The sequence below is a fragment of the Dromiciops gliroides genome, chromosome 4 (genome assembly GCF_019393635.1).
Source record: "Dromiciops gliroides isolate mDroGli1 chromosome 4, mDroGli1.pri, whole genome shotgun sequence".
Taxonomy (NCBI): Eukaryota; Metazoa; Chordata; class Mammalia; order Microbiotheria; family Microbiotheriidae; genus Dromiciops; species Dromiciops gliroides.
In genome coordinates, this window is record NC_057864.1 from 122115549 (window position 1) to 122127829 (window position 12281).

General features: G+C 37.6%; 1 protein-coding gene across 2 annotated transcripts in view; it reads right to left on the bottom strand.

Moving 5' to 3' along the window:
• The window catches only part of BPNT1 (3'(2'), 5'-bisphosphate nucleotidase 1), a 37314-nt gene extending 25236 nt beyond the window's left edge, over positions 1-12078 (bottom strand). Inside the window, exons 1-3 of one of the 2 annotated variants that reach the window (XM_044004706.1) lie at positions 11949-12078; positions 4875-4999; positions 766-870 (exon numbers count right to left, since the gene is read on the bottom strand). In XM_044004706.1, the coding sequence (XP_043860641.1) occupies positions 766-870; positions 4875-4999; position 11949 (231 nt within the window). In that variant the 5' untranslated portion in view covers positions 11950-12078. Of the gene's footprint in view, positions 1-765; positions 871-4874; positions 5000-10274; positions 10406-11948 lie in introns of those variants that run through there. The other variant, XM_044004707.1, reaches the window with a different exon arrangement.
• Positions 12079-12281: the final 203 nt, after the last annotated feature.

Below are 12281 nucleotides of genomic sequence, written 5' to 3' on the forward strand. Positions count from 1 at the left end.
TGCTTTATCATACAAAATACCCGTTTTACTGACGTTAGTGAGGTCTTATCTTTGTAAAACTGGGGCTGATTTATTTTTGAAAAATAAGAAGTCAACATTTTACAATACTGTGTACCATGTACTTACATAAGGACACAGTTACGATAATATGTACCATGTACTGTGCTTTACAGTCATTATCTCAGTTGATCAATCCGGGGAGGTTAATGCACTATTATTATTCCCATGTTACAGATGAAGAAGCTGAGGTAAACGGAGGCTAAGTGACTTGCTCAGGATCACACTGTTAGTCAATCAAGTATCAGGCTGCACTTGAGTTCAGGTCTTCCAGACTCCTGGCACATATGGCTCCCCCTCCAATAAATAACAATATCAATGGGCAATATTTTGAGAAATTGCACCGTAAAACAAGTCCACCCATCACAAGAATATTATTTTGATGGTTATTAATATAATAATTTTAGATGACAAGTAAAATACTCATGTATATTATTAGGTTTCAAGATTTGCACATTGCTATAAAATTGTAATATATTCTTAATTTTATTTGAATAAAATATGATAAAGGTAATACATTGATTATTTAATGAAAATGGTTTTGTTTTGTAAGAAAGGCAGGCATTTGCTATATACAGTTTGGATATTATTGCCTTAAAACAATGTGTATCCAAGGCACCTACTTATTAAAGTAAATGTTCAAATGACAGTAATAACTGTTTAATATCAACAAAGAGAAGGCAAATTTTGTCACCAGAAAACTTTTACCTCTTCTCCAATTATTGTTAGTTTGGGGAATTTCCGTGCCAGTGAAGAACATATACTCATTTGCACCAATCGATCAGCTTTGGTTTGTAGATCTACTGAGGATGTCTACAACATAGAATGAAAATTATTGTGAAAAAATTATCTCTGTTGTGAGCAGTCTTAAGTCTATGTCCTAAGTGGTGTATACTGTTTCTACCTTTGAAACAGCCCTACAAATCCAGTAATTTCTCTCCACTTGGACCATAGTAGGGTTCAAAGCATCTTAGGAGTTCAGAGGAACTAATCATCATCTATCCCCAATGCAGAAATCCCTTCTACATATATTCCTGACAGTCAACCAATGTTGGCTTGAACTTTCTAGTGACAGGAAACTTACTATCTACAGGAAAGCCTATTCTCCTCTCCTGTGCCCCACCCCCCCTTCAGCCTTCTTTTGTGTAACTGACTTCACCCATTAGATACCAAACTTCTTGAGGGCAGGAATTATTTTTCTTATCTGTATGCCCAGCTTGCAAAGGATAGGAACAAGGTATAAAGGATCAGGCAGTAGAGGAGAGGAAGTAGTATATGATCTACAAGTTCAGAATCACTAGGATGTGGAGGGTATGACCAGGTGGGCATTTATTAATTATTAAGTAAAAATTGTTGAGAGATTTTTCAGAGTCAATAGTATTATGACCTAAGGGTGGAGTCCTTTTAGAACCTTGGGCAGTTTATGTTGAGGGTGCAAAAACTTTGATCTGAAGTAGGTGATGCCTTCCTTCCCTTTCCTCCTGAATACTCTCACTTCTCTAAGTTTTCATGACACTGCCATCTACTGGTTCGCTTCATATCTGCTTGACCACTCTTTCCATTCTCCTTTGGGGGGTCTTCACTCTCTAACAGTGGGTATACCCCCCACCCCGGGCTCTATCCTGAAACTTCCTATAATTTTCCATTATACTTTTCACACTCATCTCACATATCCAATCATTCTGTTGTCAAATCTTGTTTTACCTTAACATTATCGCTCACACATTCTCCTTTCTCTCTAGTAACACAGCTACTGCCCTTGTATAGGCTTCATAGCCTCATGCCCAGACTCCTGTAACAGACTACTAACTGGTCTCCCTGACTCAGGTTTCTCTCCATGTTTATCTACTCCCCATTTACCTGTCAAAGTGAGTTTTTTTAAGTGCAGGTCTCACCATGTCATTCCCCTAGTCAATAAGCCCTAGTGCTTCCTCATTACCTCCTGGATCAAACAGAAATTCCTCTATTTGAATTTAAAGCCTTTCTTGACCTGGCCCCTTCCAACCTTACCATTCCTCTAACCCTTTCTTCCCCTATGCACTCTACAATCCAACAACGTATATTTCCTCCCACAGATGATACATTTCCCAACTGTCTTTTCACTGGACACAATGACTGGAATGCTTTATCTTCTCACCTCTGACTCCTAGGCTCCCTAGCTTCCTTCAAGACTCAGCTTATATCCTACAAATTCTATCTTATACAAGATTCTCTCTTGGACAACCCCTCCCCTGACTCCTCTTATCTCTGAGATTTCCTTCCATTTATAATCCATTCTCATTCTCTCTTGTCCTGTAAACACATGTAATATATAATGGAGGAACATGAAAATGTGGATATTGAAATACATATGTATTTCATATGCATACATAGTTATTTGTATGTTATCTCCCTCCCTAGCATATAAGCTTCTTGAGATCAGGGACAGTGTTTTTGCCTTTCTTTCTATGCCCTGCACTTAGTACAGTGCCTACCTAGTAAATAACAAGTAATTCATAAATATTTGTTACCTAATTGCCTTCTCCAATAGATTCTAAATCACCTTCTGCACATTGTGTTATACCTAGAATATACTTCAAATGGTTCTGTTTCTTGTCCTTCTATTTTGTTCTCTTTTTTCCTTACCTCTCTTCTCCTCTTCTCTTCTATTTGTGTTACATTTTCTTATTCACCAGCCTCTGGACAATGGTATAGATTGCCCCCCTTTGTGTGTAATATTTTATTTTTTGCATCCTTCTTAGAGTATTTCTTCTTTCCTCTCTAATAACTTTGACCACAAAAGGTTGCTTCTCAAGTCCTTTGTTTTTTTTTTTCTCTTCTAGCAAGGAAACCACCTTGCTTTTGCAGCATAGTAAATTAATCGGTGACTACTTTAAGCAGGAAGACACATTTACTACAAAGTACATACTCTTTAAATCACTCTAATAAAAGCCTTCAGTGTCCAAACTGTCAAAAGTATCATGTTTAATAACATTTCTTGATTATCTTCTCTTATAAATTGCCATTGGAAATTCTAGTCCCATTCCATTTGGCTTGTTTTTTTTTTTTTGGTGAGGCAATCGGGGTTAAGTGACTTGCCCAGGGTCACACAGCTAGTAAGTGTTAAGTGTCTGAGGCCGAATTTGAACTCAGGTCCTCCTGAATCCAGGGCCGGTGCTCTATCTACTGCACCACCTAGCTGCCCTGTCCCATTCAATTTAAGCCTTATTTTCATGCATTTATTTTTGTTGTTGTTGTTTTGTTTTTTGTTTTTTTCATTTTTTATTGTTTTTATTGTTTTAGGGTTTTTTTGCAGGGCAATGAGGGTTAAGTGACTTGCCCAGGGTCACACAGCTAGTAAGTGTCAAGTGTCTGAAGCTGGTTTTGAACTCAGGTCCTCCTGAATCCAGGGCCAGTGCTTTATCCACTGTGCCACCTAGCTGCCCCATTTTCATGCATTTTTAATAGTCTGGCTTCCTATTTTTAATTTTAAAAGTAGATGATGTTAATGTTTTGCCTTTTTAACTTCAATTTGCTTTTCAAAACATATCACAGGTATTTGTATATTTTTGTTGTTGTTTCTGCATTGCCCTAAGTTGATACTTTTCCCTTTGAGTCAGTGAACCTTTTTAGAAATAAGTTACTCTTTAAAATATCACCTAATTGAACTGAGTTACTTTGGTCCAACCTTCGAACAGAGGAGTGGTTTGGCTGTTAGTAGAATCTCTAAGTATGAATTTATATATTTGTTGTCTCTCTTTCAAATCAGTAAAAATGTTAATGATTAAGCTATATTCCATAATTTGCTTATACAAACAAAGGCATGATACAGTACTCAACAAAGTATATTGTAATTTAAGAAAAGGCTGTATTTATTAGAGTCATGGCAATGCTTTAGTGGTGTCTTACTCTATTGGTCAGTAAGTCAACTAGCATTAATTAAGTACTTACTGTATGCCAGGCACTGTGCCAAGTTGGAGATACAAATAAAAGCCAAAAACCCCAGTTTCTATACATATGTACTTAGTGGTATGATATTAAGACCAAATATAGATGAAGGAAACACAAGAATATCTAAAAAGCTGAAGTACATATTTGATGATAACTCTTAACTGCTACTATAATTGTTGCCTCAATATTATGTGGGAACTATGCATTACACCGTATCATCAAGGGGCTGTGAGGACCAATGAAACTTGAATGGTTCAAAGATTAACAAGTACTTGGTAACTGTGACATGTTATTAAATTTTCACAATTACCGGAGGTTATATGAGAAATAAAAATACATTCGCATAAACTGGGGTTTGAAACATCAAAATATACAAGGGCTAGTGAATAATCAAAAGGGTAAATGGTCTTAGAATCACGGAATCATGTTTCTAAAGTTGTAATGGACCTCACCGGCCAACTAGTCCAGCCTCCTTATTTTATAAGTGAGGAAACTGAGACCCAAGAATGTTAAGTGTCCAAGACTGAAAAAGTAGTGTCAGAAACAGGGTTTGGACAAAGGCACAGTAATCTTCTGAATCCTATTCACAACTAAAACTTAAGCAAGCCTCACATAAAGCTTAAGACTTCCAACTGTTCCTTCTGTTAAGGTCAAATGAGAGAATATATGTAAAGTGCTTTGGCAACACAGCACTCTACAAATGTTAGCTACTATTCAGGCCTCATATTCATATTCATATTCACATATATATACATATATATATGGCACAAAGCTCTTATACCTTCCTAATGAAAAAAATTTTTGACCACTAGATTTTCAGAATTGATTATTTAGCTGGACCTAAGTGAACGTAAAATTAAAATGAAATGAAGTGTGACTTTTGGTACCTTCTCCACGATTCCAAGATCACCTCCAGCCATCACACTTCTGACTATTGTTCCTGCTTTCTGAGCAACAGAATATGCTGAAGCAACCAAACGAATCAAGACAGTTGGACTAGCCATGATTAACACTGAAAAGAAGTCAAGAGAAGTCCTCTGTTAATATACACAGAAAGTATAAACTACCAATTTCATTTGTTATATTTGCATAAAGGCATTGAGTTGAATTAAATATATATAGTATAGGGGCAGCTAGATGGCGCAGTGGATAGAGCACTGGCCTTGGAGTCAGGAGTACCTGAGTTCAAATCCGGCCTCAGACACTTAACACTTACTAGCTGTGTGACCCTGGGCAAGTCACTTAACCCCAATTGCCTCACTAAAAAAAAAATATATATATATATATATATATATATATATATATATATAGTATAAATTCTGCCAGAAACCTGCTATCCCCAGTATTTTACAACAAAGATTATCTACTAGCACATCTATAACTTTAGTAGTCCCCAAATGAATGGAATCCATTGGTTTTAATTCAACTCACTTGTACATTTTCTTCATGATTTCAGTGTGATTTCATGTACAGATGATAATCTTTTGTTGTTGTGTTTTTTGTTTTTTTTGCAGGGCAATGAGGGTTAAATGACTTGCCCGGGGTCACACAGCTAGTAAGTGTCAAGTGTCTGAGGCCCAATTTGAACTCAGGTACTCCTGAATCCAGGGCCGGTGCTTTACCACTGCGCCATCTAGCTGCCCCTGATGATAATCTTTTAATGCCTCATTAGTGCAATGTCCTCCTGAGTTGCTAGTCAAGTCTACAAGCATTTATTAAGTACCTACTATATGCCAGGTACTATGCTAACAGATGGGGATTCAAGGGAAGGCAAACCACGATTCCTGCTCTCAAGGAGCTCAGAGACTACAATGAAATATAGATAGGAGAAATTGGAGGCAACTTCAGAAGGAAGGCACTAGCATTAAGGGGCACTTGGAAAGGCTTCCTGTAGAAATCAAAACCTTAACTGAGCCTGGGAGGAAGCCAGGGCCAAAGAAAGTTTATTACTTCGTTTTCAACCTTCTGGCAATTATAGGATTATCAGCTTGTACAGGTAGGAGGGATATTAGAGATCATCTATCCAATTCTGTCTTTTTAAAGATGAGGAAGCTTATATTAAATGAAATTAAGTTATGGGAGTACATACCCAAGGTTCTTCTCATATTGATAGACCTTAATGAACTTCTTTTTTTTTTTTTGCTGCGGGGCAATGAGGGTTAAGTGACTGGCCCAGGGTCACACAGCTAGTAAGTGTCAAGTGTCTGAGGCCGGATTTGAACTCAGGTCCTCCTGAATCCAGGGCCGGTGCTTTATCTACTGTGCCACCTAGCTGCCCCCTTGATGAACTTCTAATTTAGGTAGGTTGGTTTTTATTTTATTTTTTTTTAATTTTCATTTATTTATTTATAGTTTGGGGTTCTAATTTTTATCCCTCCTTCCCTCACTCCCCTCTTCCCTCCCTGAGGTAGCAAACAATCAGATGTACATGTATGATTATTTAAAACATTACCATATTTGTCATTTTGTACAATAAAACTTGGTTAAAAGAAAAAAAATGAAAGAGTGAAAAACAGCATGCTTTAGTCTGTTCCATCAATATCAGTTCTTTCTTTGGAGGTGGATAGTATGTTTCACCAATAGTCCTTTGGGATTGTCTTGGATTATTGTATTGTTGAGAATAGTTAAGTCATTCACAGCTCTTCATCAAACAATATTGCTCTCTCTGTGCACAATGTGCTCTTTGTTCTGCTCACTTCACTATATATAATTTCATACATGTCTTTCCAGGTCTTTCTGAAGTCATCCTGCCTGTCATTTCTTATAACACAATAATATTCCATCACCATCATATACCACAGTTTGTTTAGCCATTCCCCAGTTGAGGGACATTCCTTTGATTTCCAATTCTTAGCCACCACAAAAAGAGCTGCTATAAATATTTTTGTACAAATAGGTATTTTTCTCTTTTGGGGGATGTCTTTGGGATATAAGCCTAGCAATGAGTGGTATTGCTGGATCAAAGGGTAAACACAGTTCTATAGTCCTTTGGACATAGTTCCAAATTTCTCTCCAGAATGATTGGATCTTTTTACAACTCCACCAACAGTGGGTTAGTGTCCCAGCTTTCCCATATCCACTCCAATATCCAGTATTTTCTGTTTTTGTTATATTTGACACTCTGATAGGTGTGAGGTGATAGGTAGGTTGTTGGTTTTTTGGGGTTTTTTGGGTGGGGCAATGAGGGTTAAGTGACTTGCCCAGGGTCACACAGCTAGTTAAGTGTCAAATGTCTGAGGCTGGATTTGAACTCAGGTCCTCCTGAATCCAGAGCCTGTGCTCTATCCACTGTGCCACCTAGCTGCCCCGGGGTAGGTTGGCTTTTAAATAATAAGACACTTAATCCATTTCAGGGCCTGAAATTGAAGCATTCTCCACTTAGGAGATATGCCAGAGTTTGTGCTTTATGTTGGTTTAGATTCTAAATTCAGATCCACTTCCATGCCAGGATGAGATACCTGAGTGGGACTTTGATGGAGGCTGACTAACAAAACTTTTCTTAATCTCAAAGTCCAATGCTTTGGAATCTTTCAAAGTTCATTTAACTTGCTCTTTGTATTTTTTTTAAATCTTGATTTTATAAGAAAATGTATTTCAATACGAATTTTATGCTGAGATAATACCTATAATAGATATAAATGACCTGTAATTTCTTAAGCACAGTAAAACTAGGAGACTATAACTTCTACCAAAAAAGACCTCCTTAAGTGATTTAATAGAAAAGTTCTAGGGAAGGGATTTGTCTGACATAGATGAGGTCTAGTGAGTTACCAAAGATCCAAAGAATTTAAGTGACCTGTCTGGGGTCACACAGCTAATAAGCATGTTAGAGGGACTGGAACCAATCTTCCTGATGCTGAACTCAGCAGTATATTCTTTTTTTGGGGGGTGGGGCAGGGCAATGAGGGGTAAGTGACTTGCCCAAGGTCACACAGCTAGTGTCAAGTATCTGAGATCATATTTGGATTCAGGTCCTCCTGAATCCAGGGCCAGTGCTTTATCCACTGGGCCACCTAGCTGCCCCTACTCAACAGTATATAAACAACTAATCCATTTTGTCTCTAGGTTTTTGTTCAGTCGTAATAGACTCTTTTGTCACCCTTTTGGGGTTTTCTTGGCAGAGATAATGTAGTGCTTTGCCGTTCCTTTCTCCAGCTCATTTTACAGATGAAGAACTAAGGCAAACAAGGTTAAATGAATTGCCCATTGTTACATAGGTAGTAAGTGTCTAGGGCCAGATTTGAACTCAGGAAGATGTCTTCTTGGCTCTAGCCCCCACTCTGTGCTCTACTCCATCCACTGTCCTACTTTGCCTTTACCATACAATAGATACTGGGAATCTATGGTTAAGGTACAAAATTTAACAGCTCTTTTTAAGGGGATACACAGATCATGGATAGGAATAGAGCTCTAAAACTAAGAGCCTACTTAAAGGTCATACAAGCTCAGCCTACTTATTTTGGATGAGGAAGATGAAATCCAGAAAAATTAATTTGTCTAAGACCACACAGCTAGAAAGTGCACAAACACAGCATTCCAGACTAGGTCTTTTGACTCCAAAGCCAGGGCTCCTTCCATAGCACCGAGATGGTTTCGCCGCCCTTATATATAGCCAGGTAAAGGAAAATAAACAATATGAAAACTAAAGAGAAACCAAAGTCTTTAGGGAAATTAGATGGTATTTTCCATTAGGGAGTCAGGGGCCGGACAATTACGTGGTGGCCCAGAAGAAAAAAATAAACAGCTTCCAGGTGCAAATATGTATCTTTTTTTTTTTTTGGTATGTCTTTCAAAAAGAAATTTGATTAGATCTAAGGCAGGGACAAGCCCAAGGACACAGACACAGCCACAAACATACAGACACACACACACACACGCAGACACCTTAATAATATTTACTGAATTGAACTCATTAATTCTAGTCTCATTATTCTCTCTTCATTTCTCTTGACACTAACATGATTCCATTGGAGCAGGCACAGAACAGAATTGAGAATGAAGAATCGAGTTCTTGATCTTCCACAAGGAGGGAAATATTGGACAAAAGAATTCTCCAACAATAAAATAAGGAGGGTCAACAATAAAGCTCTTGATAGTTCATGAAGACACAAGATCATAAAACTTAGAGCTAGAAGGCACTTTCAAAGTCAGGTTTAGACCCTTCACCCTTCATTCTCTAGAGGAGAAGAATAGGGCTCAGAGTGTTATGACCCACATGTAGGAAATATTCCTTATTCCAAATCACATTCTCCTACCACTCCACCTAACTGTATTCTCAAAGCATTTTCTGCATTCTCTACAGAATTGTGAAAATGATAAAAAAAAACAAACAAACCCACAAACAATCCCCAAATCAAACAACATGAAGTGCTTGAAAGCCCTCTTAAGGACAAAAAAAGATAGAAACGATGTACAGCTATGTTTGCCGTCTTTTTATTTCAATTTCAAATACAATAAACAGCCTCTCCTTTCTCTTTTACCGACAGTGTACACATAAGGCTTAATGCTTAGAACAGATGTTATAACTGTTACTACTTATTTAGAAACCATTTAAAAAATGAAAACAGGAGAAATAATATGAAAGTGACTTGCCTTCACATTTCTGTTCACACAAACCTAAGAGTCTAATTTATAACACATGCAACACTCCGAAATTTTAAATATGCTGCATTTTTGTCCTCATCTTAACATTCTTATTTGTTAAAAGCAGACCAGTTTCATTTACTGTATTGTTAAGTTTAACAGGTCTCCATTACCTTTGAACTAGTTAATCATTTAAGCCTCACCCACCAGACCTCACCTAAGATTTAGCTTATCTTTTTACAGGTTTGTAAAACTGACTGTATTTCTCCCAAAGAAGATATTCTAATGATTTTCCCTTCCTTTCCCACCACCATACAGTTGAGCAATCGGTCGAAATAAAATCAACTTACACAATTAGAAGAAAAAAGGATAAAGGAAAATGCTTCTTGTCATGAATACATTCCTTAAAGCATTCATTGTTAGGCTGCAAATAATTAACAATCTATATTCTGGTTTTTATGGACTCTTTAGTCCTAAATGAAATAAGTAACTTAGTCATTATCTTGAAGAATTTGACCCTCTTTTCCCCACCTTTTCCCCGAACAAACAAATCTTAGCTTATTTGTTGAGTGGAAATGGGGTTGATCTGGGTAACAAAACATAGTCTGTAAAGGAGAGCTCCTTGTTCGATCCTAATTCTTCCCATAATGCTGTCATTTGGAAAAGATTCTCGATAAATTATTAAAATTCCCAATAAGAAATACCTCTTTTTGTAGCAGACGCAGGTGAAGCATAAAACCAGGTACCCGAGAAACAGGCAACTTCCTTATGTACAGCCCAAATTACAATTCAATCAGTTTCCTCCTCTCCTTCTCTACAAAACCTTCTGGGTCCTAGAACCCTACATTTGTTAACGCGTTCTTGCCTGACACTCAGAACTCAGGACAGAATCAAAAATACACCCAAGTTAGAAAATGAATATCCTGACTCCTAAATAGCGGTCACTGTAACTACTTGCTACTGTGTGTGGCTATTACTGATGTGATGTTAACATGATACTGAAAAAAAGCTGAGTTATGTCCCATTTGCAAGGCACCTTTTAAATAGTACATAGGATTAGTTGACAAGGTAGAGAAGGAATTTAAATCACGGTGCCTTTCCTCTCTTTTAGGTTCAGAGGAAGCAACAGAAAATCAGGGTGCACTTTGGCTTTGTATATTGGAATGCTAGAGATGACACCAAGTCAGCATCGAAGAATGTATTACAATCCAGTCTTGGGCTATAGGGACAGATCAATAATTGTCATACCAGATATTGCTCTTTTATTGCACAATAGGTGAGATACTAAGGAACCATGACAAGTACATTTAACAGAATCATAGCTTCAAAGTGTATGAAAATGGCAAAGTATTATACAATTGAAATTTTAGCTATAGTACTGTGACTGTCAAATCATGGTTCATGGAATCCCAAGGTTTTCCTTAAAAGCATAGAGACCCTGAACATGTTGCATTTGCTAGATCACCTCTGGCCCCAATAGTAATATTTATATAGTGTTTTAAAGTTTGCAAAGCACTTTACTTATATCATTCCATTTGTGCCTCACCACAATTAAATATTATCATCATCAATTTACAGATGAGAAAACCAAAGCACAAAGAGATTGTGACTTCCTTAGGGTAACAGTTAGTAATTGGGGGTGGGGGGCTTTTTAAACAATCAAGACTCAAAGTTAGAAAGTGTTACACATTCAAAATGTCTGGAAATTCTTGCTTCAGATTACTTTCCATTGTGTCTGTTTACTAAGGAAAAATTAACCATGTCCCCTACATGCCTAATATTTTGTGATTTTTTTTCATTCTTTTGACTCAATGCATGAATTAAACCTTGAAATTTGTTAATTTTCTTTCCATTACTGCTAGAACAGCAATTGCTTTTTGATCCAATAATAGAAAAATGAAAGCCTGTCAAGTCACCAACATCCAATACAAGACCAGTTTGTTGGGTTTATAATATTAATAAACGCCTTCGGGAAGTACTGTGGAAAACGATTTACTATTTTAGTTTCCTTTTTTATCCTTTTATGTATATGAGAAGCAACTGAGATTTTATCTTAGCAACCAGACTAAGGCCTAGCACTCAGGTCTGCCTTGGTTCCTTGTTACACCAGCTATAAAAACGTTCTAGGACATACCAGCAAAATCACAAGAAAATAACTAAGTGAAGTGCTAACACTTTTTTTAATTCCCAGGACGGGTACTGGAAAGCCTTGGTAGTGGGAGGTGGTGGGGGATAATCCAAGCCATGCCAAGTTTTTTAAATGATTTCATTAACACCAGTAGCTAAACGAGGTGATGAAACTAGTCGAACTTGCTCTAGTTCTCTGCCTAATATATGGGAACTTGTTTGGCCGGAGGGGAAGGAGGTAAGGAACTTACTTGTGATAAACCAGGAAATATTCCTATATGATGAAAGATATTTAAAAAAAAAAAAGCAAATGCGTTTTTATGGGGCAGGTAGGTCCCTCGTTGCTTCCCGTAGGACGTTACGGTACAACTCACTCTAGCCAATGACGATAAGGTAGGGGGTGCCCTGTGTGTCAGCCGGGCGCATGCCCAAAGCGTCCACGCTTGTTCAGCTTCCCTTAACGCCTTTAAGAAAAGAAATGCACCTCTACTCGTTTTCAAGTGACCTAAGACGTTTGATTTCCTCACTGCGTTTGCGTGAGGCGGGATGCTACTCCCATGAGCCTCCGGAGTTACTCCCCCCCC